At 63.6% G+C, this 27,707-nt stretch overlaps 2 protein-coding genes across 2 annotated transcripts; both read right to left on the reverse strand.

The window, feature by feature from the left end:
• Nucleotides 1–38: 38 nt before the first annotated feature.
• On the reverse strand, nt 39–11,561 carry GPAA1 (glycosylphosphatidylinositol anchor attachment 1). The gene is made up of 13 exons (XM_068161085.1): nt 11,357–11,561; nt 11,007–11,093; nt 9,488–9,667; nt 8,527–8,638; nt 7,842–7,989; nt 7,112–7,213; nt 6,150–6,346; nt 4,586–4,782; nt 3,609–3,760; nt 3,436–3,521; nt 2,226–2,422; nt 1,575–1,745; nt 39–941 (listed from the first exon to the last, which is right to left on the reverse strand). The coding sequence occupies exons 1-13, from the start codon at nt 11,464–11,466 to the stop codon at nt 698–700; spliced, it is 1,983 nt and encodes a 660-aa protein (XP_068017186.1). The 5' UTR covers nt 11,467–11,561; the 3' UTR covers nt 39–697.
• A 1,189-nt stretch (nt 11,562–12,750) lies between these two features.
• SHARPIN (SHANK associated RH domain interactor) lies at nt 12,751–27,655 on the reverse strand. Its single transcript, XM_068161084.1, has 14 exons — nt 27,353–27,655; nt 25,769–25,943; nt 25,025–25,138; nt 24,119–24,260; nt 23,760–23,850; nt 23,208–23,475; nt 22,389–22,516; nt 21,412–21,585; nt 16,570–16,730; nt 15,654–15,765; nt 14,383–14,562; nt 14,198–14,296; nt 13,393–13,536; nt 12,751–12,840 (listed from the first exon to the last, which is right to left on the reverse strand). Exons 1-14 carry the CDS (start codon nt 27,581–27,583, stop codon nt 12,760–12,762), a joined length of 2,100 nt encoding a protein of 699 aa, XP_068017185.1. The 5' UTR covers nt 27,584–27,655; the 3' UTR covers nt 12,751–12,759.
• Nucleotides 27,656–27,707: the final 52 nt, after the last annotated feature.

The raw sequence follows: 27,707 nt of genomic DNA on the forward strand, positions 1-27,707 counted from the left end.
CACCCCCGGCGCCGGTGTCGCACAGAAACGGCTCCGCCTGCGGCACAGCCCAGCTTTTTATTGGACCCGCGGAACGGACCAGGGACCGACACCGCAGAACAAACGGAGCACCCCCGCCCCCGCCCAGCAGAGATGCCCGCTGCCCGGCACGGACCAGCAGAGATCCCTGTGCCCGGCACGGACCAGCACAGATGCCCGCTGCCCGGCACAGACCAGCAGAGATGCCCTGTGCCCGGCCCGGACCAGCAGAGATCCCTGTGCCCGGCACGGACCAGCAGAGATGCCCTGTGCCCGGCACGGCCCAGCAGAGATCCCCTTACCCCCCCTACAACCATCAGCCACACCGGGTATGGGTCTGTGGGTCTATCTGTGGATCTATTGTCCATCCATGGTCATGGGTCACTTCCTAAAGAGCAGGCTCCAGAGCAGCAGCCAGAGTGGGTTATGAGTCCATCCATGGTCTGCCTGTCCACCCCTGGTCCATGGGTGATTTCCAGAAGAGCAGGCTCCAGAGCAGCAGCCAGAGGGGAAGTGTGTCCATCCCTGGTCTGTCTGTCTGTCCATGGGTGATTTCCAGAAGAGCAGGCTCCAGAGCAGCAGCCCGAGGGGGAGTGTGTCCGTCCATCATCCATGGGTCCATCCACAGCCTATGTGCCCCTCCGTGTGTCCTTCCAGGGTCCCTGGGCGGGCCCACGGGTCACTTCCAGAAGAGCACATTCCAGAGCAGCAGCCAGAGGGGGTAGACGCCGAGGGCAAGCAGTGGGTAGAGGCAGGAGCCGTAGAGGTGGTGCTGCAGCAGCCCCTCGCCCAGCGCTGCCAGGAAGAGCTGCCAGCCCTCGCCCGCACCCGCGGGCACCTCTAGCAGCTCCCGCTCCAGGAAGATGCCCAGCAGCAGCGTCACCGCTGGTGTCGCCAGCACCAGCACCGCTGCCAGCAGTACCCTGGGCAGGGAGAGGGGCACAGGGCATCAGAACCCTCCCTGCGCCCCCCTGCCATCCCCAAACCCCAGGGAGAGACCTCGCCAGTGTCTCCTTGGCATCAGCCCAGGGAGAACCCCTGGCAAACCCCTGGCATCTCTCAACCCAAATGAGCCTCCCCAGTGTCCCCCACCCAGGCATCCCCTAAGCCCACAGAGAGACCCCCCCTGACATCACCCTGAGAGGAATCCCACCCCCCCACCCTGGGGAGAGACCCCAGAGCCTGTCGAGTGTCCCCCTCCCTGGCATCCCCTAAACCCAGGGAAAAATCCCACCATGGCATCACCCCATGGAGAGACCCCCTCAGCATCTCCATGGCATCACCCTATGGAGGGCCCCTGGCAGCCCCCAACCTCAACAACCCCCCATGCATCATCCTGCCCCAGGGAGAACCCTGCCATGTCCCTCCACCCTGGGAAGAGCCCCCCCTAGGTGTGCCATTGGCGCCCCTCTGCCCCATGGTGAGCCACTGGTGTCCCCCACACACATACCAAGGAACAGCTCCAGAACCCTCCCAGTGCCAGCCCCCCGAGTGTCCCCCTCACCCCCACCCTGGGCACCCCCTTGGTGTGTGTCCCCCTGGTATCCCCTCCTCACTTGGGGCCGTTGGGTTGCACGGCAGCAGCAGCAGGCACCATGGTGGCAGCAAGGAGGAAGCCCAAGGAGAAGTTGAGCAGGGCCAGGGCCATCAGCACCAGTGCCAGGGCCACCAGTGCCACCAGTTTCAGTGCCAGCCAGCCTCGCGCCGCCCCTGCACCTGGCAGCACCCTGCAGGGGGCACAGCAGCAGGGGTTGGGAACACTGAGCCTCATGGAGCCCTGAGCTCCTCCCTGGCACCCCATGGACCTCCAAGTCCCTCCCTGGACTCCCCACACCTCTCCCTGGCACCTCAAAGACCCCACCAAACCCTTCCTTGGTACCTCATGGACCCACCAGCCCCCTCTGTGGCACCTCAAAGACCCCACCAAACCCTTGGTACCTCATGGACCCACCAGCCCCCTCTGTGGCACCTCAAAGACCACACCAAACCCTTCCTTGGTACCTCATGGACCCACCAGCCCCCTCTGTGGCACCTCAAAGACCACACCAAACCCTTCCTAGATACCCATGGACCTCCAACACCCTTCCTGAGCACTTCACAGACCCACCAAACCACTCCCCAGATCCACCACACCCTTCTGTGGCACCTCAAAGGGTGCACAAAAGCCTCCCTTGGTACCCATGGACCCCCTCAAGCCCCCCCAGCACCTGTGGGTGTTGTGGGGCAGGGCCATGCCTGCCACGTAGATGGCGATGATGGTGAGAACCACGGCCTCGGCTTCGGACACCGGGAAGTGCTGGGTGGCCACCTGCTGGCCCAGCACTGGCAGCAAGTAGAGGGCCAGGCCGGCGGCCTCACAGATGAGCACCGGCGGCACCAGCACCAGCAGGCCAGGACGGGCCTCCTGTGGGGAGAGGGTGGTGGCACTGGGGTGGTGGGGTCTGCTGGAGGGTTTGAGGATCTACCAGAGGGCTGGAAGGAGCTGCTGGAGGGTTTGAGGATCTACCAGAGGGATTGGAAGTTGCAGCTGGAGGGTTTGAGGATCTACCAGAGGGTTGGAAGTTGCAGCTGGAGGGTTTGAGGATCTACCAGAGGGGTTGGAGGAGCTGCTGGAGGGTTTGAGGATCTACCAGAGGGGTTGGAAGTTGCAGCTGGAGGGTTTGAGGATCTACCAGAGGGGTTGGAAGTTGCAGCTGGAGGGTTTGAGGATCTACCAGAGGGGTTGGAAGTTGCAGCTGGAGGGTTTGAGGATCTACCAGAGGGTTGGAAGGAGCTGCTGGAGGGTTTGAGGATCTACCAGAGGGGTTGGAAGTTGCAGCTGGAGGGTTTGAGGATCTACCAGAGGGGTTGGAAGGAGCTGCTGGAGGGTTTGAGGATCTACCAGAGGGATTGGAGGCTCTCCAGAAGGATCTGGCCAGGCTGAATTGCTGGGCCATTGGGATTGGGGTTGATCAAAACCAAATGCAGGAGGAGCAAGAGAAAAGAGAAGAGAGAAAGGTTGGGAGAACTTGTGAGGAGCAGCTGAGGGAGCTGGGGGTGTGGAGCCTGCAGCAAAGGAGGCTGAGGGGAGACCTTGTGGCTCTCTGCAAGCCCCTGAGAGGAGGCTGCAGCCAGGGGGGCTGAGATCTTTTGTGCCAAGAGGAAGCAGCCTTAAGTTAAGAGGAGGTTGAGGTTAGCCATGAGGAACAATTTCTGCCCCTTGAGGCTTGTGCAGGCCTGGCCCAGGCTGCCCAGGGCAGTGGTGGAGTCTCCATCCCTGGAGGGCTTTCCAAGCCATGGAGCTGTGGTGCTAAGGGCCATGGTTTGGTGGTGGAGTCCCCATCCATCAGCTTGGAGGCCACTTCCAACCACGGCTCTGGGACTCCATGAAGGGGCAGGAGAAGGGGGCAGGGGCATGGGGTGAAGAACCCTCCTGACCTCCTCAGCACCGTGGTCTCCATCCCACAGCCTCTCTCCACTGCTCGTCTCGCTCTTGCTGAGCTTCATCCAGATGTCCAGGGCCTGATGGGCACGGTCATGGAAAGGCTCTGAGCAGCTCAGGGTTGCCCCTGCTTCCCATCTCTAGCCCCTTCCCCACCCAAAGGATATCTTGAGGACCAGGACCAGCAGGAGGAAGCCAAAGGCCGGCATGTAGAGGCCGATGGAGACGAAGCGGGAGAGGGAGGGCAGCAGGTAGAAGAAGTAGGACTGGTGGAGCCTCTCCAGCAGGTTGTTCAGTTTCCGGAACATTCCCTCCAGGGTCCTGAGGACATCATCACAGAGGTGCCCACCACGGGACACCCCCAACCCACCCACCCCAGGGTGAGATCTCCCTGGTGTCTCCTTGGTACTGTCCCAGGGAGAGCTCCCAGTGCCCTCCTAGCCTGGGGACAGACCCTCTTGCATCCCCCCACCTTGAGAAGAGCCTCTCTGCTGTCCCTCCACCATGGCAGAGCCCCCAGTATCACCCCAAAGACAGCTCCAAGTGTCCCCCCACCCTGGGAGAAGATCCTTTTGTGTCCCCCCACTCTGAGAAGATCCCCTCCACGTGTCCCCTTAGCATCCCCCTGCCCAAGCAAGACCCCCCGTGTCACCCCTACCCTGAGAGAAGTCTCTCTGGTATCCCCTGAGTCTGAGAAGATCACCTCCACATGTCCCCTTGGCATCTCCCCACCCCAAGAAGACTCTCTGGTGCCCCCCACCATGAGAAGAGCCCCACAAGGTGTAGCCCTGGTGTAGAGATCAGCCCCAGGCTCAACTTATGGAGAGGTCTCAGAATCCCCCCGCTGTGCCCCCCACCCTGGAGACCGCTCCCAGTCTCACCCCAGGGAGAGGTTCCAGTGTCTCACCACCCTGAGAGAAGACCCTCTGGGATCCTTCCACCTTTAGGAGAGCCCCTCTGGGGTCCCCTCACCCTGAGAAGAGCCTCTGCTGTCCCCTCACCATAACAGCCCCTCTGGTGTCCCCCTACCCTGGGAAAGCACTCCCAGTCTCACCCCACGGAGTGGTGCCAGCATCGCCCCGACCTCGAGGGGCACCCTATGCCTCCCGCCCCCAGGTGCCCCCCGCCCAGGAGCCCCCTGGGTACCTGCCGACGGCGGCCATGCCGTGCTTGCTCTGCCGGAAGCTGTTGATGCCGCGCAGGGTGAGGGCCTGCACGCGGTAGCGCAGGAAGAGGCCATGGTCCCCCCCTGGGCGCCCCGAGGCCTGCGCCAGCACCATCAGTGCCAGCGTCTGCAGGCTGTGGGCATAGCCGGGCAGCGACTCCCAGTCTGAGCGTGGCAGCTGCAGAACCACCACACAGTCAGGGTGTGTGCCAAGCAGAGAGCGGTCATCAGTCCCCGGGCAGGGGAGCAGAGAGCGGTCATCCCCCAGGGCAGGGGAGCAGAGAGCGGTCATCAGCCCCTGGGGCAGGGGAGCAGAGAGCGGTCATCAGCCCCCGGGGCAGGGGAGCAGAGAGCGGTCATCCGCCCCCGGGCAGGGGAGCAGAGAGCGGTCATCTCCCCCGGGGCAGGGGAGCAGAGAGCGGTCATCCCCCAGGGCAGGGGAGCAGAGAGCGGTCATCTCCCCCGGGGCAGGGGAGCAGAGAGCGGTCATCCCCCAGGGCAGGGGAGCAGAGAGCGGTCATCTCCCCCGGGGCAGGGGAGCAGAGAGCGGTCATCTCCCCCGGGGCAGGGGAGCAGGGAGCGGTCATCCGCCCCCGGGGCAGGGGAGCAGAGAGCGGTCACCTCCCCCGGGGCAGGGGAGCAGAGAGCGGTCACCTCCCCCGGGGCAGGGGAGCAGAGAGCGGTCATCTCCCCCGGGGCAGGGGAGCAGAGAGCGGTCATCTCCCCCGGGGCAGGGGAGCAGAGAGCGGTCATCCCCCCGGGGCAGGGGAGCAGAGAGCGGTCATCTCCCCCGGGGCAGGGGAGCAGAGAGCGGTCATCTCCCCCGGGGCAGGGGAGCAGAGAGCGGTCATCTCCCCCGGGGCAGGGGAGCAGAGAGCGGTCATCCCCCCGGGGCAGGGGAGCAGAGAGCGGTCATCTCCCCTGGGTCAGGGGAGCAGAGAGCGGTCATCAGCCCCCGGGGCAGGGGAGCAGAGAGCGGTCATCCCCCCGGGGCAGGGGAGCAGAGAGCGGTCATCCCCCGGGGCAGGGGAGCAGAGAGCGGTCATCTCCCCCGGGGCAGGGGAGCAGAGAGCAGTCATCCCCTGGGGCAGGGGAGCAGAGAGCGGTCATCCCCCCGGGGCAGGGGAGCAGAGAGCGGTCATCCCCCGGGGCAGGGGAGCAGAGAGCGGTCATCAGCCCCCGGGGCAGGGGAGCAGAGAGCGGTCATCCCCCCGGCCAGGGGAGCAGTGAGCGGTCATCTCCCCCGGGGCAGGGAACCAGGCTGGTGCTGCCCTGGCAGTGCTGGGTCTCTGGTTGGACTCCATGAGCTCTAAGAGCTTTCAAAGCCATGGTGATGTGGTACTGAGGGCCACAGGTTGGTGGTGCCCTGGCACTGCTAGGGGAGCACTTGGCCTTGATCTGAGAGGTCTCCTCCGCCCCAACCCATTCCATGCCAACTCTGTGACCTCACCCTCCGCTGGCACAACTCCCCTGCCCCATCGCTTGTCCAAGCCCTGGTGGGCAGCTGAGTGCAGCAGAGGTGGCAGGAGGTGCCAGGCTGCTCACCTTGCCCTGGATGGTGCAGAGCAGTCCGTTCTTCTGGCAGAAGGCGTGGAAGAGGTTGAGGAGGTCGAGGTTGGGCAGCTGCCCATTGAGGCCCTCCACAGCCACGTCGAAGCTGGTCACCACGTCACTGCTCAGCTCCAGTGAGATGGCAGCCTGGATGGCACCCGCCCGGCCCGGCGTGCCCGAGCTCTGCACCTCTGCGGGCACACAGCGCCTCAGCGCACTGGCACTGCCACACCCTGGCACCTTGACACCCCACATCGTGGCACCCCACTACCCTGGCACCTTGGTGCCCTGACACCCCACCACCTTGACACCCCACATCGTGGCACCCCACTACCCTGGCACCTTGGTGCCCTGACACCCCGGCACCTTGACACCCCACATCGTGGCACCCCAGTACCCTGGCACCTTGGTGTCCTGACACCCCACCACCTTGACACCCCACATTGTGGCACCCCAGTACCCTGGCACCTTGGTGCCCTGACACCCCACCACCTTGACACCCCACATCATGGCACCCCACAACCCTGGCACCTTGGTGTCCTGACACCCCACCACCTTGACACCCCACATCATGACACCCCACTACGCTGGCACCTTGGCACCACAGCACCCTGACATCAGGGCACCTTAGCACTCTGACACCCTGGCATCATGGCACCCCAGAACCCTCACACGCTGGCATCCCACTACCCTGACACCTTGGTATCACAAGACCCCAACACCCTGGCACTATGGCACTCTGACATCACAGTGCCTTGGCACCCTGACCTGTGCCATCATGGCACCGTGGCACCTTGACACCCCAGAATCCTGATCCTTTGGCACTATGGCACCTTGACCCCTGGCACCTGAACACCCTAGCTCTCTGGCTCAAGGCACCCTACTCCTCCAAGAGCCCAACCTCCTGGCACCCAACCCCCCTGGCCCCTCAGCCCCCTGCTCCCCTGGCACCTCACCAGTGAGGTTGATGTCATGGTAGGCCTCCAGCCAGGCCTCGGTGCCCAGCAGGTCATGCTCCGTCACCAGGAAGATGATGTCCTTAGCCCAGTAGATCTGCTCTGGGGGCAACAGCAAGCTGGCACAGACTGGCACAGTCCTGCTGGTGCCTGGCACAGCCCACTCCCTGCCCTTGTGCCCCGCACAACCCCACTAGGGGCTCCCTGTGCCAGCAGAGCCTGATGCAGCACCAGCTGAGGCTGGCACATTCCCAGTGGAGTCCTGGCAGAACTTGGAACAGCTCTGGTAAAGCCCAGTCCCATGCCCTGGTGCCCAGCATGGTTCCAGCAGAGCCTGGTTCCTGTCCCAGCAGAGCTTGGCACAGACCCAGTGAAGAGCAGCTCCTGCCCCACTGCCTGGCACATCCCCAGCACAGCCTGGCACAGCCCTGTTGCCCAGTCTCTACACCAGTGAAGTCCAGCACAGCTTGGCAGAGCATGGCACAGCTCTGGTACCCATTCCCTGCTCTGGCAAAGTCCAGCTAGCCTACAACAGCTCTGGCATATCCTTGGCAGAGACTGGCATAGCCTCAGTGGAACACAGTCCCTGTCCCAGCCCAGCCCCACTGGGGCCCAGTACAGCCTTGGCACAACTCTCTCCCCATACTGCCCTCCTTCCAAACAGCCAGAGACCCTTGGGAGCTGCCAGCTGCTGGCTCCCCACCACCCCAGTGCCCCCCAAGAGCCTCACCTCGGAAGTAGGCAGCAAGTGCCAGCATCAGCCCCACGGCCTGGTTGTTGTGGGTGCCAGGGCTGCAGGGCACGCTCAGCACCAGCGCCTCGGTGCTGGCTGCCCGCGGCGCCCGCAGGATCCCGTACACGTTGGTGCCATGCACCATCTGTGGGGGCACAGGGACTGTGGGGGGGCACAGGATATCCAGGACAGGGTTTGAGGGGACACAGGACCCTCGGGGAGAGGGTTTGGGGGAGCACAGGATGCCTAGGATGCCTGGGAAGGGGTTTTGGAGGGGCACAGGATGCTCAGGATGGGGGTTTTGGGGGTACAGGACACCCAGGATGGGGGGTTGGGGAGGCACAGAACACCTGGGATGGGGTTTGGGGGGTTGGGGACACCCAGGATGGGGGGTTAGGGAGGCACAGAACGCCTGGGATGGGGTTTGGGGGGTTGGGGACACCTAGGATGGGGTTTGGGGGGTACAGGATGTCCAGGATGGGAATTTAAGGGGACCTTCTAGGGTGGGGTTTGAGAGGTACAGACTCCCAGGATAGAGGATGGGATGGAGGAGGCACAGGACCCTCTGGGATGGAGTTTTGGGGGTACAGGATGCCCAGGGATGGGTGTTGGGTGGGGCCAGGACCCTCCAGGCTGGGATCTGTGGGTGCTGGGCTGTGGTGAGGGTGTCAGGGGTCCGTACGTATCGCTCCCGGGTCTCGTCCGGGAAGGGCAGGGTGCGGGAGAAGCTCTGCCGGTGAACCTCCAGCCCCAGCTCCCACAGCGTCTGCTCCAGCCACTGCACGGGCATCCCGCTGGGGGGGCACCCCAAAACCCCATCAGGGCACCCCACAACCCCACAGACTCTGCTCCAGCCACTGCACGGGCATCCCGCTGGGGGGGCACCCCAAAACCCCATCAGGGCACCCCACAAACCCACAGCGTCTGCTCCAGCCACTGCATGGGCATCCCGCTGGGAGGGCACCCCAAAACCCCATCAGGGCACCCCACAACCCCACAGACTCTGCTCCAGCCACTGCATGGGCATCCCGCTGGGAGGGCACCCCAAAACCCCATCAGGGCACCCCACAACCCCACAGACTCTGCTCCAGCCACTGCACGGGCATCCCGCTGGGAGGGCACCCCAAAACCCCATCATGGCACCCCACAACCCCTGCTCCAGCCACTGCACGGGTACCCTGCTGGGGGAGCACCCATAACCCCACCTTGGCACCCCAGAACTCGCCCATGGCACCCCAGATCCACCATAGGATGCCAGACTCTCCCATGGGACCACACACTCTCCAACCTCCTCCCCATAGCACTTCAGAATCCCACCACTGCACCCCAGACCCACTGTGGGAACCCAGACCCCCCCAAGGGACCCCAAAACCTCCCTATAAGAGGCCCAAAGTCCCCGAACCCCCTCCCAGGAGGCCCAAGCACCCCCAGAACTCTCCCTTGCAGGCCCCAAACTCCCTCCCCACAGACCCCTAAAGCCCCCCAGGCTCCTTCTTAGAGGCTCAAACACCTCCAAACCCTCCCTTATGAGCCCCAAACCACCTCCCATACACCCTCAAACCCCTTTCCATGGTCTCAAACACCCCCAAAGCCCTGCCCCGGTGCCACGGCACCCGGAACCCGCTGCCCCTCCCAGGCCTCACCCTGCTTTCTTCTTGTGTGCCCCGAACTGCCGGGCATAGGCGAGGGCTCGGGCACCCAGGGGGAACTGCTCCTGCACCATGGTGGAGCCCAGGGCGTTCTCGGAGATGTAGGTCTGGGGGGCCAGGGGAGGCCAGGCCAGGGCCAGGAACCAGCACAGCCCCAACACGTAGCTCAGGGCACTGGGACAGGGAGTACAAGAAGCAGACTGGGGGGTTCAGGCGTTGGGGTGCGATGGGCGGGGGGGGGGGGGGTAGGGAAGCGGACCGTGGGGGTTCAGGGCGTTGGGGCACCCCCAGAAACCAGCACAGCCTCAGGACATAGCTCAGGGCACTGGGAAAGGGGGCAGGGAGGCAGACTGGGGGGGTTCAGGGCTGGGGTGCTGTGAGGGGGGGTGCAGACACGGACTGGGGGGGTTCAGGGGTGGGGTGCTGTGGGGGGGTGTAGACACAGACTGGGGGGGTTCAGGGCTGGGGTGCTGTGAGGGGGGTGCAGACACGGACTGGGGGGGTTCAGGGGTGGGGTGCTGGGGGGGGTGCAGACGCAGACTGGGGGGGTTCAGGGGTGGGGTGCTGTGGGGGGGGTGCAGACACGGACTGGGGGGGTGCAGGGGTGGGGTGCTGTGGGGGGGGTGCAGACACAGACTGGGGGGGTTCATGGGGTGGGGTGCTGTGAGGGGGGTGCAGACACAGACTGGGGGGGTTCAGGGGTGGGGTGCTGTGAGGGGGGTGCAGACACAGACTGGGGGGGTTCATGGGGTGGGGTGCTGTGAGGGGGGTGCAGACACAGACTGGGGGGGTTCAGGGGTGGGGTGCTGTGAGGGGGGTGCAGACAAGGACTGGGGGGGTTCAGGGGTGGGGTGCTGTGAGGGGGGGTGCAGACGCAGACTGGGGGGGTTCAGGGGTGGGGTGCTGTGGGGGGGGTGCAGACGCAGACTGGGGGGGTTCAGGGGTGGGGTGCTGTGGGGGGGTGCAGACGCGGACTGGGGGGGTTCAGGGGTGGGGTGCTGTTGGGGGGGTGCAGACGCAGACTGGGGGGGTTCATGGGGTGGGGTGCTGTGGGGGGGGTGCAGACACAGACTGGGGGGGTTCATGGGCTGGGGTGCTGTGGGGGGGGTGCAGACACAGACTGGGGGGGTTCATGGGCTGGGGTGCTGTGAGGGGGGTGCAGACAAGGACTGGGGGGGTTCAGGGCTGGGGTGCTGTGGGGGGGGGGTGCAGACGCGGACTGGGGGGGTTCATGGGGTGGGGTGCTGTTGGGGGGGGTGCAGACGCGGACTGGGGGGGCTCAGGGGCGGGGTGCTGTGGGGGGGTGTAGGCGCACACTGGGGGGGCCCGGGGGGTCGGGGCACACCCAGCAAGCAGCACAGCCCCAGGAGGCAGCTCAGGGCGCTGGTGGGGCTGGAGGCAGAGCAGACTGGGGGGAAGCAGGGGGCTGGGCGTGCTGCGGGGCACAGAGGCAGCCCGGGGGCGCTCAGGGGGTGGGGGTCGGGGGGGGGGCAGTGCCCCAGGCAGCACTCACCAGAGCGGCGTGTTGAGGCGCTGGATGAGGTGGGCCAGGGCCCGGCGGCAGTGCGGGTCCGACAGCAGCCCCATGGCGAGCGCTGGGCTGTGGGGGGCACAGGAGGACATGATCCCCACCGGCCCCCCCACAGCCGCGGAGCCACCCGGCACCCCCTAGGGCTGTCCCCACTGCCCGCACCGCCCCCAGCCCCTTCCCCACCCCACAGGGACCCATTCCGGCGCCGCAAGGCCCCGGCCAAGCCCTATACGGACCCCACGGCCGCGTCCCAGCCGCACACGACCCCGGGTTCCCCCGTTGCCCCCCGGGTTCCCCCGTTGCCCCCCGGGGCTCCCCCGTTGCCCCCCAACCTCCGGGCGCCGGCGCAGGCACAGGCCTGAGGCTGCTCAATCGATCGCGGAACGAAGCGGGCTGGGCAGAGCGGGGCCGGGCCAGGCCGAGAGGAGGAGCCCAGAGTCATCGCTCGGCTCCGAGCACGGCGCTGCCGCAGGGGCGGAGGTGAGCTGCTGGAGGTCAGGGGCTCTGCAGGAGTTGGAGGCTCTCCACAGGTCCTACCCAGGCTGGCTGGGTGAGGCCAATGGGATGAGCTTGACCAAGGCCAAGGGCCAGGTCCTGCCCTCGGGTCCCACCATGGCCAGGAAGGCTCCAGGCTCAGGGCAGAGGGGCTGGAAAGTGCCTGGGAGAAAAGGTCCTCAGGGGTCGGTGGCAGCAGCTGGAGAGGAGCCAGGGAGTGTGCCCAGGTGGCCAAGAAGGCCACCAGCAGCACCCTGGCTTGAAGCAGCCTCAGGGTGGGCAGCAGCAGCAAGGCAGGGATGATGCCCCTGGACTGGGGATACTGGAAAAGGACCTGGGGGTGTGGAGCCTGCAGCAAAGGAGGCTGAGGGGAGACCTTGTGGCTCTCTGCAAGTCCCTGAGAGGAGGCTACAGCTAGGTGGGGCTGAGAGCTCTTGTGCCAAGCATTTTGCCAAGAGGCAGTATGTATTGTGGTGTCTGTGCACCTGTGCCAGGGCTCTGCTCATTGTGCAGGGTCTACCCATGCCATGGCTCCACTCATGGTGTAGCACTGGTCATGCCCTACCAGTGCCAAAGGGGTCTTCTTGTGCTACAGTTCTGACCCTGGCATTGTGTCTGCCCCTAGCAAGGAGCCTTCCTGTGGCCCTGCTCTGCCCATGCTGTCTCCTCATGCCACAGCCCTGCCTGTGCCATCAGGTCTCATGCCACAGCAGCTCTGGCCATGGCATGGTGCCTCATCTTGCCACAGCTCTGCCTTTGTTGTCTCCTCCTGCCCTGGCTCTGCCCACAGTCACTCCTTGTGCCATGGGTCTTCCCATGCCAGATGCCCTAGTCCCTGGCCCTGTGTGCTTGGCACAGCTCCACTTGGCATCACCCTGGCAGCACGGCTTTGGCACACAGACGGCTTTATTGGGCCCCCCCACACCGCTGTGCCAACATCACTTCCTGCCACACGGCCTCCACTGATGGCACAGGCTCCATTGAGCCCCCCACTCCGTCCCTGTGTGGCACTGATGCAGGGCACTGTGGCACCTGGGTGGCATCTGGGTGCCCCGTGTCCCTCCTCATCACCTCATCTCTCTCTTCTCCTTCCCTGGCTGCGAACAGAAGCGTCCCTGGGCTGTGGCACCGGCTGTGCCCGAGGCTGGGCCCTTCCTTCTGTGTCAGGAGAGTGGCTCCCAGCCCTGGTTGGCTCTGCTGCTGGGTACCCCCCAGGAGGTCCCTCGTCGCTGTGGGGGCCTCAGTGGCAATTTTGGCACTGGGGGTGGCACCTCTGCCCGTTGACGTTGCAGCGACACCCACCACTGGTGTCCCCAGGACCCTGGGAGGGGAGAGGAGGGCAGAGTCAGAATGGGACACCAGGGAGGTCCCTGATGTGCCCCCCATGTCACTCACCCCAGTGTACCCAGGACCTTGGTATGGGGGAGAGGGGATCAAGGTCAGGGTGGGAGCCCACCAAGGGCAGGATAGGAGCCCACCATGAAGCTGTTGGAGACAGTCTGGCCCTTTGGCCATGACTAAAGCTTGGGGACACAGGGGGAATCCCTAATGCCCCCCCATGTCAATCACCCCAGTGTCCCCAGGACCCTGATAGGGGGAGAGGGGATTAAGGTGAAGGTTTGGAGCCCACCGAGGGCAGGATGGGAGGCCACCATGGAGCTCCTGGGGACAGCTTGGCCATGACCAGAGCCTGGGGACATGGTGGGAGTCCCTAATTTCCGCCCCCATGTCAATCACCCCAGTGCCCCCAGGACCCTGATAGGGGGAGAGAGAATCAAGGTCAGGGTTGGGAGCTCCTGGGGACAGCCTGGCTATGCTCATAGCTCAGGGACACCAGGGGGGAGTGGTCCCTGCTGCCTCCCCTGCCACTCACCGCCGGTCCCCAGCGCGGGCCCTTGGTGACCCAGCAGATCTCGGTCTGGCAGACGGTGCAGCGGATCCAGTCGCAGCCATCCTTCTTCTGCACGATGATGAGGCAGGTGGGGCAGTGCATGGCCTCCCCCAGCTGCACCAGCGTCTGCCAGCGGGCGACAGGTGCCCATCAGGGACACAGCAACCCCAGCTGAGCCCCCCCCAGAGCCCCCTTGAGCCCCTCGGGAGGTTCAGGTCCAACAGACAACTTTCCTCCCTCAATGGCTGCAGTTGCTATTCCAAAAGCCTGTCTGTGACCCTCAGGGTCTCTGAAATGCCCTCCTCTGAGGTCAGTTCCCAAAACACAAGAGATGCATCTGGTCCTGTTCCAACAGTGTGTTTCTTCCACTCTTTCCCAGTTGGCATCATGGAATTGTCAGGGTTGGGAGGGACCTCAAGGATCCCAGTTCCACTCCCCTGCCACAGGCAGGGAGCCCTCACACTAGATCAGGTTGCTCACAGCCACATCCAGCCTGGCTGCCTGGGCAACCTGTTAAACTGATGTCAGCTTGCAGCTTAGTGACTAACTCTCGAGCTCCCACCAGTGACTCCCAGAACGGTTACAGACTCTGACCCTCGGTCATTGGATGGCATCAGGGTGCAGCCAGCTGCTGTGTCAGCCTGTACCCCAGGAACATCGAAGCGCTTTCCTCCCCCAGAGCTCTTCCCTCTCCTCCTCCGCGTTGAGACAAAGCAATCAGCGGCACCTCTCTCTCGGTACAACGCCATTAACAGAGCTATTGTTATCCCCCCTGCCCCCCACGAACCTGCAGCATGTCGCTGGTCTGCCGGGCGGCGGCGTCGTTCTGTGCCCGCGCCTGCAGGTCGTCCTGGTACTGCCGGCAGTTCCTGCCCTCGTGGATGGCCTGGCAGGGCACCGGGGCACCGCTGAGCCACTCGCCGCAGGGTGGCACGGCGGCGGCAGGGCGCGGGGGGGGGGTGGGCGTCTCACCTTGCAGAGGAGGCAGTTGAGGGCCTGGCAGATGGGGCAGCGGAACTCGTTGACGGAGTCCTCGTAGATGCACCAGCCGCGGCAGTCGGGGCTCCGGCAGTGGAAGCTGTTGGGGCTGCGGCGCTCGGCCAGCGCCAGACCCCGCTCCAGGAAGCGTCGGTACTCGGCTGGGGACACCAGCTGGGGGCGGCCACGGCCTCAGCCAGGCGGCTGGGCTGCAGCAGCACCTCCAGGCTCACGGAGGCCAACCCGGCACTGCCAGGGCACCACCAAGCCACGGCCCTCAGCACCACAGATCCACGGCTGGGAATCCCCTCCAGCCATGGGCACCCCACCACTGCCCTGGGCAGCCTTTGAGTGAGGACACTTCTCCTTGTGGCCAAGCTGAACCTCCCCTGGGGCAACCTGAGGTCAGTTCCTCTTGGCACAAGAGCTCTCAGCCCTCCTGGCTGCAGCCTCCTCTCAGGGACTAGCAGAGAGCCACAAGGTCTCCCCTCGGCCTCCTCTGCTCCAGGCTCAACAAGCCCAAGTCCCTCAGCTGCTTTTCACAAGTTCCCCAGACACTTCTCCTCCTCCTTTAGCACTTGGCCTTGGTCAACTTCATCCCATTGGCCTCACCCAGCGAGCCAGCCTGACCAGGTCCCCCTGGAGAGCCTCAAACCTCTCCGGAGAGCCTTCAAACCCTCCAACACCTCAACACTGCCCCACAGCTTGCTGTCATTCTAGACATCCTGAGGGTGCCTCCATCCCCTTATCCAGACTATAGCTGAAGACACTGCAGAGAATTCTCCCCAGTGCTGAGTCCTGGGGACACCAGGCCCAGCCACCAACTGGATTTCACCCCTCTTTGGTCCAGATTTTAACCCAGGGCATCCTCCACTCATCCAAGCCAGGAGTTTCTCCAGGAGGATGCTGTGGGAGACCCAAGTCCAAGGCTCTGCTAAAGTCCAGGTAGACACACCCACAGCCACAGCCCTGCTCTCATCCACTAAGGGTCACCTCATTGCACAAGATGAGGTTCCTCGAGCAGGACCTACCCATCCTGAACTCATCTTGAGCGGGCCCTGCTTGTCCTGCACGTGCCACACAATGTCCCTCAAGATGACCTCCATGGCCTTGCTCAGCACCAAGGTCAGGCTGACAGCTCTGTAGCTCCCCAGACCCTCCTTGGAGACAGGCATCACCTTTGCCCACACCTCCAGTCAGCTGAGACCTCCCCCAGCGAGCAGGGCGCGGCAGGAGCCGCTGGCAGGGCGGCGGGCAGCACTCACCGCCCGGATCTCGCGCTCCTGGAGGTGGCTGCTGCAGGCGTAGGAGTCATCGCGGAAGGGACAGGCCACCAGCGGCTCCTCGCTGTAGCTGATCACCTGCCGCAGGCACTCCCTGCGGGAACCAGGGCAGGGCTGGGGGCTGCTCCCCACCATGCTCCCCACGAGGGCTGGGGCTGCCTGCTTGGCCTTCGTCATGGTTAGGGGGCCTGGGGTCGGTCACTGTGCCGGTTAGGGGGCCTGGGGGTTGGTCACTGTGCCGGTTAGGGGGCCTGGGGTCGGTCATTGTGCCGGTTAGGGGGCCTGGGGTCGGTCATTGTGCCGGTTAGGGGGCCTTGGGGTCGGTCACTGTGCTGGTTAGGGGGCCTGGGGTCCGTCACTGTGCTGGTTAGGGGGCCTGGGGCTGGGCACTGTGACGCCTGATGTGGTTTCACAACTCAACATGATGGTGGAGAGCTCCAAACTGGTCACCATGAGGGTGGGGGCTTGGGAGCAGTCCCCACAACAACAGGGATCTCCTGGCCATTTACTCCAAGGGTGAGTGGCTCATGGGATCTCCCTGAGGGCTGGTCACTGATGGTGGGTGGCTCAAGGGCAGTCACTATGAGGACTGGGGGGTCTTGGAGGTGGTCACTGCAATGGTTGGGGTCTTTGGGGTTCATACCCTACAGATTCTGGGGGGAGTCTTGAAGCTGGTCACAATGGTTGGGGTCTTGGGGACTGAACCCCACAGATGCTGGGGGGGTCTTGAAGCTGCTCACCACTATGGTTGGGGTCTTGGGGTTCAGACCCTACAGGCTGTGGGGGGTCTTGGGGCTGGTCACCACAAGGATGAGGGGCTCATGGTGTCACCACGAGGGTCGGGGGGGTCTCGGGGCTGGTCACCAAGATGCTGGGGGTGGTCTCTGGCGGGTGGTACCTGCAGAAGCTGTGCAGACACTCCCTCAGCAGCACCCCCTGGCCCGGGGGCACCTGCTGGAAGCAGATGAGACACTCCAGCACCTCCCGGTTGGTCACCAGCACCTCCTCCTCCAGCCGCAGCAGCTGCTGGAAGTTGTTCAGCCGCTCGGCCTCCAGTGCCTGCCAGAGAGGGGCAGCCCCAGTCAGACCCCCCCAGCACTGCCACCAGGCCCCAGGCTGGGCTCAACAGCTCCAAGGAGGGGCCCAAGACCAGTGTTTGGTCTCAACCATGACTGTGTCTAAGACCAGAGAGGACCAAGAGTGGTGAAGCCAAAGAGCAGCATTTGGCCTTGGAAACAAGACCAAGGCCAGAGAGGTGCAAGACCAACACCAGAGGAGCTCAAGACTCATCTTCGGTCTCTGAACCAAGACCACAGCCAGGGAGGTTCAAGACCAGATTTTGGTCCTGGAAACAAAACCAAGACCAGGAAGGTCCTAGACCAAGACCAGGGAAGCCCAAGAGTAGTGTTTGGCCTCTGAACCAAGACCAAGACCAGAGAGGTCCAAGAGTAAGACCAGGGAAGCCCAAGAGCAGCATTTGGCCTCTGAACCAAGCCCAAGACCTCTATCTCCTCCAGTAGCCCCTGGCCTCCTGCTGCAGTGGATGTCTCCTGAGCCAGAGCTGAGGGTGGCAGGCTGGAGAGGGCATCTCCAGCTCTGCCCAACAGAGAGTGCCAGCATTAGAGGAGCTGGCACAGCCTGATGAGGCTGGCACCACTCCACCACACTCTCACAGCCCTCATGGCCACCAACCAAGGGTGCCACCGGTACTTTGGCAGCACCAGAGTCACCAACCCGCTGCCAAGCATCACCCATGCTGGGCCCCTGACAAGGCTGGTGTGGGCATGGCAGCTCTGCCAGGCCCATGCCAGGGGACTCCCTGTGCTCTCTCCTACCCTGTGCCCCCTCCCCAACACCCAGTCCAGCCTCCACTCCCAGCAAGCTGGCACCAATGAAAGCTGCCAAGGCCCAGCTTTGGCGTGAGCTTGCCCTGGAGCCTCAGTGCCCAGCTTGGGGAGGAAGCGCCAGGAATATGCTGAGGGGTGGGCAAGACCCTGGGAGGGGACACAGCTGGGACAGCTGACCCAAACTGGCCAAAGGTACTCCATGCCATAGGACATAGTGAAGAAGGAGGCAGGAGGAGATTCCTCCATGGTGTCTGTCCTCCAGAGGAACAGTTACACAGAGCCCTGCTCCCTGGGACCCACCACTGCCTGCTGATGGGCAGCAGAGAACACCACCTCCTTTGGCCTCTTGCTTGTGCCCTGTGACAGGCCAAGGGCCCATGGAGGTAAACTCCAGCACAGGAAGTTCCACCTCAACGTGAGGAGAAACTTCTTTCCTGCCAGTGTGATGGAGCCCTGGAGCAGGCTGCCCAGGGAGGCTGTGGAGTCTCCTTCTCCAGGGACTTCCAAGCCCTGTCTGGATGCACTCCTGTGTGACCTGTGCTATGGTCCTGTTCTGCAGGGGGGCTGGACTCAGAGATCTCCAGAGGTCCCTTCCAACCCCTAGCATCCTGTGAGGGCTCTTGGCTTTTGCTCCCAGGTGCAGCCCTGGCTTGTGCTCATTGTTATGATGACTAACTTGTTCCTAGTAAATGTACTCTGCTCTGGTCAGACCTCACCTGCAGCACTGTGTCCAGCTCCAGAGCCTCAATACAGGAAGGACACAGACCTGATGGAGAGGACCCATGAAAATGGTCAGGGGGTTGGAGCACCTCTGCTACAAGGACAGTCAGAGGGAGCTGGGGGTGTTCAGCCTGGAGAAGAGAAGGCTGTGGGGAGACCTAATAGCAGCCTGCCAGTACCTGGAGGGGGTTACAAGAAGGATGGAGAGAGACTGTCTGCAAAGGCCTGCAGTGAGAGGATGAGAGGCAATGGCTTCAACCTAGAGAAAAGCAGATTTAGACTGGATGTAAGGAACAAGTTCTTTATCATGAGGGTGGTGGAACACTGCAACAGGTTGCCCAGGGAGGTAGTTGAGGCTTGACAGGGCCCTGAGCAACCTGACCTGCTGACTGCAGAGGGGGTTGGAGTGGATGAGCTTCAGAGGTCCCTTCCACCCAGACCATTCTATGATTCCATCTTACTGCTGCCTTTTGTTCTATTTTCCCCTCTCCCCTACCCACCTCAGAAGGGAAGTGATAGAGCAGCTTTGGTGGCATTTGGACCTCCAGACAGGGCCAAACCACCCCAGCTATCCCCCAAAGCACAGAGCAGCACAGAGCAGCTGGCACAAGATGGCAGAGCCACACCAGTGGGTAAGGCTTTAATGGGGCAACAATGAAGGGACCATCCAGGCGTGGGCACAGTGGCTCTGCCAGGCCTGTGCCAGGGCTGAGGGTACCAGTGTGGCACTGGGGACCCCCAAAACAGTCCCCACACCTCAAACACCCCCAAACCCATTCCTTTGGGTACCACAAGGCCAAGTGCCCTGCCAAGGGCTGGTATCAGTCAGGGAAGGCTACAGGGTTTGGCCTCTTCCACCAGTGACACCCACCCAGCTCCTGAGCTCACCCTGCCACGATGCCATCCACAGAGCACAACCCCCCATGGGCCTAAGACCCCCAGAATGTGGCTCCCCAGGGCTAAGAGGGCCCCAAAAACATGACCCCCCTGAGCCTGAGACCCCCCCAGAGCGGCCCTAGCCACGCCAGCTCCTCCCTGAAGCCCCCAGGCAAGGGCTGGCAGCAACAGGACCAGTGGTGGCCCCCTCATGCTCCCCCTACACCCAGGGGGGGTTGAGACCCCCTGCATGACCCTTTAAGGGCTCAGCCCCTGCTCCTGGAGCCCCACACCCCCAGCTCAGGGCCCTTCTCCTGCGTCAAGTCTTGGGCCGGAGCGAGGTGGCCCAGGGGTGGCCCAGTTGGGTGCACACAGGGCTGTCCTGGTGGGCATTGGGTGCTGGTGGGCACCAGGAAGCCCTGAGGGGCACCAAGGCCTGGCTGGGGGGAGGGGGGCAGATGGGGCAGGTCCAGGTGGGTGCTAGCTGAAGTCGGAGGAGGACAGGAGGATGAAGTCATCCGGGGAGCCCAGGACCTGTTCCCGGTGGGATGGTGGCACCGGGGGGAGAAGAGAGAGGAGAAGCTTTGGTCAGTGCCCGAGCTGAAGACACCCCCAGACCCACAGAGAGCCCCACCTGGGGCTCTCAGCAGAGCCCTCCCAGAGAGTCCAGGAAGCAGGAACCAGTAGGAACCCAGGAGCAGCTTGGAGTAACACCGACCTCACAACATGGGGAGATCAGAGAAGCAGCCCCTGCAAGGGATTCCATGAGCTAGGAACCAGAGTTTAGTGCATGAGAGGAACCCAAGAGCTCCTGGGCAGGACATGGACCTCATGATGTGATGAGATGAGAGAATCTCCCCAGTGATTATAGGAAGGAGGAACCTGGAGGAGCCCAAGACCATGACACGGAGCCTGTGAGACAAGAGAAGCAGCCTCCCCTCTGGGATTCCAGGAAGCAGGAATCAGGTTTCAGTGCACAGAAGGAACCCAAGAGCTTCATGGCAGGACATGGACCTCATAACATGGTGAGATGAGAGAAGCCCCACCTAGAGAGTCCAGGAAGTAAGAACCAGGAGGAAGCCAAGAGCTCCTCAGCATGACACTGATCATGGCACAGCATGGACCACAAGATGTGATGTGATGAGAGAATAAACCCCAGCATGAAGCAGCATCCAGGCTGCAGTGTACAGAAGGAGCCTGGAAGCTCCTTGGCATGACATGGACCTCATGATGCAGGGAGAGAAGAGGGCCTCCCAGACACTCCAGAAGCAGGAACCAGGAGGAACCCAAGAGCTCCTTGGCAGGAACCTCACAAAGTGGGGAGATGAAAGAAGATGACCCAGCAGTGATTCCGGGAAGCAGGAACCAGATTTCAGCACATGCAGGGGACCCAAGAGCTCCTTGGCATGATGTGGACCTTGGCAGGACATGGAACTCAGAACTAGGTGAGGTGAGAAAAGAAGCTGCAAGAGCTGGGTGAGTGACCTGCCTTAGCAGGGGGCATTTAGGGGTCTTGGACCTGGCAGTCTCTAGAGCGCTGCCTGTCACCAAATCATTGAATCCAAACTGACTCTGAGCCACCAATGAGCCAGCAAGGTGGCCAAGAAGGCCAAGGGTCCCCTGGGGACATGCAGCAGAGTGTGGCCAGCAGGACAAGGGAGGTTCTCCTGCCCCTCCGCTCTGCCCTGCTCAGCACACAGCTGCACAACTGGGGCCAGGGCTGGGCTCCCCAGCTCACAGACTGGCAACTGCTGCACAGAGGCCACTGCAGGCTGGGAAGCTGCTGAGGAGACTCTGAGGAGGGAAGAGTGAGGGACCTGGGGCTGCTGAGCCTGGGCAGGAGAAGACTCAGAGGGAATCTTCTCAGCATCTGCAGGCTGGGGGACAAGAGGCTGGGGCCAGCCCCTTGCCAGTGGTGGCCAGGGCCAGGCCAAGGGGCAGCAGGCACAAAGTGGAAGCCAGGAGGTTCCCTCAGGAGCAACCTCTTAGCTTGGAGGCTTCTGAGCCCTGGAGCAGGCTGCCCAGAGAGGTTGTGGAGTCTCCAAGGCAGCTGGGCCTGGGGATCCTGGGCACCTGCTGGGGGTGCCCCTGCTGGAGCAGGGGGCTGCCCTGGGTGAGCCCCAGAGCTCCCTGCACACCACACCACGCTGAGATGTGGACATCCTGTCACCCATCTTCCTCTCCCCCACACCACAGCAACCACCCTGGAGCAGCAGCAGACACCAAGCCAACACCACAGCCCCTGGAACCCTCCCGGGGGCGCAGGGGATGGGGGGGGCCCGGTGCCCCCTCGGTACCTGCTGGTACTGCCGGATGCCCTCCTGCTCCTGCTGCATCCGCCAGAGCTCGGTCTCGTCCGGGGTGTAGCCGCCGGGCACCACGTAGTCGTCGGGCCGGGCGCCGCTGCACATCTCGCAGCCCGGCCGCGTGGGCTTGTTGATGAAGGTGCACTTGGGGCACGACCAGCCTGCCTGGGGAGCAGAGAGGCTGGGAAAAGGGCTTTGCAGGGAGGCAACAGGGAGGGATGGAATGTGGAGGGACATCCCGGGCTTGCCCTGGCACCCACCCTGGGATCTTTGAGCTCATGGAGTCCACTGACCCAGCACTGCCAGGGCAGCACCACACCGTGGCCCTCAGCACCACAGCTCCAGGGCTTGGAAACCCCTCCCCCAGGGATGGGGACTCCAACACTGCCCTGGGCAGCCTGGGCCAGTTCTGCACAGGCATTAAGGGGCAGAAATTGTTCCTCATGGCCAACCTCAACCTCCCTTGGGGCAACCTGAGGCTGCCAGTGCTTGGCACAAGAGTTCTCAGCCCCCCCTGGCTGCAGCCTCCTCTCAGGGGCTTGCAGAGAGCCACAAGGTCTCCCCTCAGCCTCCTTTGCTGCAGGCTCCACACCCCCAGCTCCCTCAGCTGCTCCTCACAAGTTCTCCAAACCCTTCCCCAGCTCCCTTGCCCTTCTCTGGACACCTCCAGCCCCTCAAGGTCCTTCTTGGAATCAGGGGCCCAGAGCTGAGCCCAGCACTCTAGGAGTGGCCTCCCCAGTGCCATCAGTTCAGGGGCACCATCCCTCCCCTGCTCCTGCTGCCCAGCCTGGGGCTGCTCCTGGCCAAGAGGCCACCTGGGCACACACTGGCTCCTCTCCCGCTGCTGCCACCAACCCCCCTGGGCTTTTTCCACTGGGCACTTTCCAGCCCTTCTGCCCCCAGCCTGGAGTCTTTGTGGCCTTGGTGGGACCCAGGAGGAGCTGCAGGACAGCGCACTGGGCAGGTACCTGCACGGGCGAGGGCAGGCGCGGGGCAGGGGCCGGCTGGGCAGCGGCAGCGTCGCCCAGCTGCAGCATGTCCAGGTGCTGGCTGATCTCCTGGATGCTCATCCTGCGGCTGGCCTCGCTCCCTGAGCCTGGGGAGCAAAGCCAGGACGTTACCACCAGCCCACAGACTGAGCAACCAGCCCAGGGGAACTCTCCCGTCCCCGGGGAGGAGAACACTTGTCTCAGACTAGGGACACAGAGCCATGGCACTCACCGTGCCCCAATATCGGCACAAAGTGATTCAGGTCGTGGCACTAAGCCAACTCCTGGTGCCATGAAGCTCAGCAGCCCCTGGTGCAGGACTCTGGAGTGCCTATGGTGACCCCAAGACCTCCCCACCAAACTTGTGGTGAAAGGAGGACCAGGAAGACCAGAATTGCTCTTCCCAAGCACAGGGGTTGCCAGCATGCGGTGGCTGCCAAAGATGGAGGACACTGGGTCTGCTCCATCATGGAGAAACCACTTGGGAGCTGCCAAGATGGAGAACATTGGGTCTGCTCCATCATGGAGAACAAACTCAGCAGCTTCCCAAGCTGGACAACATTGGGTCTGCTCCATCCTAGAGCAACCACTTGGCCTCTTCCACCAATGCAGCAGCTCCTGCACCACCACCACCTTATCCTCCAGCCCAAGAGGATACCACCCCAACCAGCCCAATACCCTCACCCCCGCTGCCCCAGCCCCACCACCATGCCCGGGTCCCCATCCCCATTCCGCAGAGCCCAATGGGGACCCCTGGTGGGCAGCCGCGGGGCCGGGCGGAGCAGGAGCAGCACAGACCTTTGTGCGCGGCCGCGCCGGGCAGGGTGCTGTATCTGCGCCCCGCCCCGGGGCCGTCGTGGGGCAGGGAGGCGGCGCTGAGCTGGGCCAGGTCCTCCTCGTAGCGCCAGCGGCTGAGGTCGGCCACCTCCGCCGCCAGCAGGTAGAGGAAGGCGGCGTCGCCGTCCCGCCGCACGCCGTAGGAGCCCACGGTGCGCTCGTCCACGCACAGGCACTGCCCGATGATCCAGCGCTGCACCAGCGGGTGGAACCCGTAGTCCTGGAACACCTGGGCAAGCACGGACGTCCTGAGCCCACCCCCATGCTGCCCCCCCGCGCTAGGGGCTGCTGGCCAGCCCAGAGAACCACCAGGAGCAGCGGAGGAGCAGCTCCACGCCCCCGGGGCGGGCTCCTCTCCCTCCCCTTTTCCCCCCGCCCTGAGCCCCCGGGGCAGGCTCCTCTCCCCCCCCACCCCAGCAGTGCTCAGCCCAACCACTACAGGTTCAGGGGCTGAGGAAGGGGCTGTGGGGCTCTCACTGGCCACGCTGGTGCCCAGCCTGCCCCACTCGGTACCTGCTGCTTGAGCGCCTCGATGGTGGTGTGGGGATGGACCATGATGGTGATGCTGGCCGAGGAGGTGGCGTCCTCCACCCCCACCTTCATGCTGCAAACAAGATGAAAGCTGTTAGAGGAGCTCTCCAGAGGGACCTGGCCAGGCTGGATCCATGGGATGAGGATCACCAAGGCCAGGTAAGGCCCTCCAGAGGGACCTGGCCAGGCTGGCTGGGTGAGGCCAGTGAGCCTTGGTCAACCTCACCCAAGTGCTGGGTCCTGCCCTTGGGTCCCACCAAGGCCAGGAAGGCTCCAGGCTGGGGACAGAGTGGCTGGAAAGGCCCTAGGGGGTTGGTGGCAGTGGTGGTTGAGAGGCTCACCTGATCTCCTCCGGGGGATAGTTGGACTCCTTCAGGAGGATGCTGAGGGTGGCCTGCCGGCGAGCCAGGGCCACGGCGCAGCGCGAGGCCTCCTCCTCGGCACCCAGCTCAACGGCCCGGGCGAGCTGCAGGGCCAGGTCCTCTGGGGGGTGGAGAGAGGCATCACCCAGCAGCTGGTGGGCAAACATCAGCCCCAGGGCATGGCACCACCGCTGCCAGCCACGGCACCGGCACTGCCAGCACCTGGGGGGGTCTGAACCCCACGTGCCATGGCAAAACCAACACCCAGAGAGAGGTTCTGTCCTCTTCCTGCCCAACTGAGCACCCAGAGGGAGAAGGACCTTGAGGAGCTGGAAGTGCCCACAGAAGGGCAAGGGAGCTGGGGGAGGATCTGGAGAGCTTGTGAGGAGCAGCTGAGGGAGCTGGGGGTGTGGAGCCTGCAGCAAAGGAGGCTGAGGGGAGACCTTGTGGCTCTCTGCAAGACCCTGAGAGGAGGCTGCAGCCAGGTGGGGCTGAGATCTCTTGTGCCAAGCATTGGGCCAAGAGGAAGTAGCCTCAAATTGCTCCATGGGAGGTTGAGGTTGGCCATGAGGAAGAATTTCTGCCTCTTGAGGCTTGTGCAGGCCTGGCCCAGGCTGCCCAGGGCAGTGGTGGAGTCCCCATCCCTGGGGGGGGTTCCAAGCTTTGGAGCTGTGGCGCTGAGGGCCATGGTTTGGGAGTGCCCTGGCAGTGCTGGGTCAGTGGTCGGACTCAGGAGCCTGGAGGCCTCTTCCACCCTCAAGGCCTCAGTGACTCAGAAGCCTGTTTCTGGCCCCAGGTCTGAGCCTGTCTCTGGTGGAGTTTTTCAAGCTCCCAACATATCCAAAGCTCCAACAACTCCCAGTTCCAAGCCAGTTCCCCCAGTACCTGTCTGGGAAAGCTCCAAGGCCAGAGCTGTGTCTGGATCCTGATCCCCTGAGGCACCCCCGGCGGCAGCAGCAGGCAGCGATGGGGCCGGGGCTGGCAGCGCAGAGTCAGAAGCTGAGGGGAGGCAGGAGCAGGTCAGGGCTGGGCTGTGCCACCTCCTGAGCAAGGACTGTCACCAGCTGTCATCCCCTCCAGGTGGCAGAAACAGGTCAGGGCTGGACTGTGCCACCTGAGCAAGGACTGTCACCAACTGTCCCTCCCAGAGGCAGGAGCAGGGCAGGGCTGTGCCACCTCCTGAACAGAGATGGAAGGCATGGGGTTGGGTAGACCACAGGGGGACGACACTGGGCATGGGATGGCACTGAGATACACAGGCTCCTTGGGCTCCCCAGACCTCCCCACTTCCTCCCCCTTCACATCAGCAGCTCCCACCCCAGTGTGGTGCTGGGCCAGGCCCCCCAGTGCCACTGTATCTGGCCCCCCCCCCCCCCAAACCCCCTCTCTGGGGGTCTCATCAGACATTCCACCACCCCCAGGCCCCCTCAAACATCCCTCTCCAGCTGTGCAGGAGGCAACACCCCAGGGAAGGAGCAGGCTGGGAGCTTCCTGGGGGAGCCCCAAGGAGCTGCTCCTCCCAAAGATTCCAGGCTGGGAGCAGCCCCAGCTGTGCCCCCCCCCCTTGGGAGGAGCCCAGCAGCCCCTTCCTGGGGGTGGGTCAGGGGGAGCCGCTGGGGTCACACCAACCTTTCTGCACCTCCCGCAGGGAGCTGCTGACGATGGTCCACCAGCGCTGGGCCTCCCGCTCCTCGGGGAAGGTGAATCCCAGGGCAGGGTCTGAGGAGCCCGGGACAGAGAGCTCGTGGCTGGTGGGGCCCCGCACCCGGTACGAGACGTCCCGCAGGTCGTACTCGGCGATCAGCTGGCGAGCACAGCGGCCAGGTCAGGACAGAGAGAGGGGGGCACGGCATCCAGTGACCAAAACCAGCAACAAGTGACCAAAACCGGCCTCAAGTGCGCCCAGAGCAGCCTCTGCTGCACCAAACTCAGCCTCTAACACCCCAACTCTGGCCTGAAATCCCCAAACCCGGCTTGAAACGCACCGAGTCCACCCTACAGTGCCCCAAAATGGGTCTCAAACACCCCAAAGTCTGCCTCTAATGCACCAAATCCCTCCTGAAAAGCACCAAATTCAGCCCTTAACACCCCAAATCTGGCCTGAAATGCCCCAAACCTGGCTTGAAACTCACCAAATTCAGTCTTTAACACCCCAAATCTGGCCTGAAATGCCCCAAACCTGGCTTGAAACTCACCAAATTCAGCCCTTAACACCCCAAATCTGGCCTGAAATGCCCCAAACCTGGCTTGAAACTCACAAAATGCAGCCTTTAACACCCCAAATCTGGCCTGAAATGCCCCAAACCTGGCTTGACACTCACCCAATTCAGCCTTTAACACCCCAAATCTGGCCTGAAATGCCCCAAACCTGGCTTGACACTCACCCAATTCAGCCTTTAACACCCCAAATCTGGCCTGAAATGCCCCAAACCTGGCTTGACACTCACCAAATTCAGCTTCTAATACACCAAATTCAGCTTCTAGTGCACCCAATCTGGCCTCTAATGGTCCAAATCTGGCCTCAAACACCCCAAAATTGGCCTCAGATGCTCCCAATCCAGCCTCTAATGCACCAAATCAGGGCTCAGACACTTCAAATGCTCCCAAATCAGACTCAAATACCCCCAGAGCAGTTTGGTCTCTTCCAAGTGAAAGGGCTCTGTGACTCCGTGAGTGAAGCTCAGGAACTTCTATATAGACCTGTTGGAGCAGGTCCAGAGGAGGCCACAGCAATGATGGGAGGGCTGGAAGCCCTCTGCTGTGAGGCCAGGCTGAGGGAGTTGAGGGTGTTCAGCCTAAAGAAGAGAAGCTCCAGGGACGGTTTCTGGCGGCCTTTGAGGAGGTCAAGGGGGTTCCACCTTGATCAGGGGGTGTAGGGCCAAACCCGGGGTGCTGGGTTTGAACTGGGAAAGGGAGATGGAGCCTGGAGCTGAGGAAAATTCTGCCCGGGGAGGGTGTGGAGAGCCTGTCCCAGGCTGCCCAGGGAGGTGGGAGATGCCCCGGCCCCGGAACCATCCCTGGTCAACTCAGTTGGAGCTCCGAGCTCTGATCGCAGACGCCTCTCTTCGGGCCCCACACCGAGCAGCGCTCCCTGGCAGGGGACTGGCTTATCGACGCAGCGAGGGGCTCGCCCTGTCCGGCGCCGGGATGGGGAGGACGACACTGACCCCCACCCCCGGCCGCTGCCCTTGCCCGGGGTCCCCCCTTTCTCACCGCGCCGCCGGCCGCCTCCGGGTGCCGCAGGCCGAGTCGGAAGCGGCGCTGACCGCCGACCTCCGGTTCAACACTGAGCTGCAGGCGGAGCGCGGCGGCGGCAGGCAGCGGCGGGAGGCGAGAGGCCTGCGCCAGCCCCGCCCGAACCGTCATCAACACTGTGGGGGGCGGCGGCGGCGCCTGGACCGCGGCCGGAGCCGAGGTCGGAGCGGGGGCACCGGGCAAAGCCATCGCGGCCGCCGCCGCCTATTTTCCGCCTCCGCCAGCACTTCCACCGGAAACGCGTCCCCGACTCACGGCGTTCAGCAGCGCGCGGGCCCGGCCGGCGGGAAACGCGATCCCGCGCCCCAAGGTT

This window comes from Melanerpes formicivorus, unplaced genomic scaffold (genome assembly GCF_026170545.1).
Source record: "Melanerpes formicivorus ecotype bairdi unplaced genomic scaffold, bMelFor1.0.p_v2 SCAF_56, whole genome shotgun sequence".
In the NCBI taxonomy this organism is placed as follows: Eukaryota; Metazoa; Chordata; class Aves; order Piciformes; family Picidae; genus Melanerpes; species Melanerpes formicivorus.

What these genes read in the sequence shown, in the direction of transcription:
- GPAA1 (XM_068161085.1), bottom strand. Translation starts at nt 11,466, where the DNA reads ATGACTCTGGGCTCCTCCTCTCGGCCTGGCCCGGCCCCGCTCTGCCCA. An exon ending in GGCATGGCCGCCGTCGGCAG is followed by an intron (nt 3,761 to 4,585) that starts GTACCCAGGGGG and finishes TGATGTCCTCAG; the next exon opens with GACCCTGGAGGGAATGTTCC. An exon ending in CCTGCTGGTCCTGGTCCTCA is followed by an intron (nt 3,522 to 3,608) that starts AGATATCCTTTG and finishes ACCGTGCCCATC; the next exon opens with AGGCCCTGGACATCTGGATG.
- SHARPIN (XM_068161084.1), bottom strand. Translation starts at nt 27,583, where the DNA reads ATGGCTTTGCCCGGTGCCCCCGCTCCGACCTCGGCTCCGGCCGCGGTC. An exon ending in AGACCAGCGACATGCTGCAG is followed by an intron (nt 13,537 to 14,197) that starts GTTCGTGGGGGG and finishes GCCCGCTGGCAG; the next exon opens with ACGCTGGTGCAGCTGGGGGA. An exon ending in GCCCGCGCTGGGGACCGGCG is followed by an intron (nt 12,841 to 13,392) that starts GTGAGTGGCAGG and finishes CTCCCCTCCCAG; the next exon opens with GGTCCTGGGGACACCAGTGG.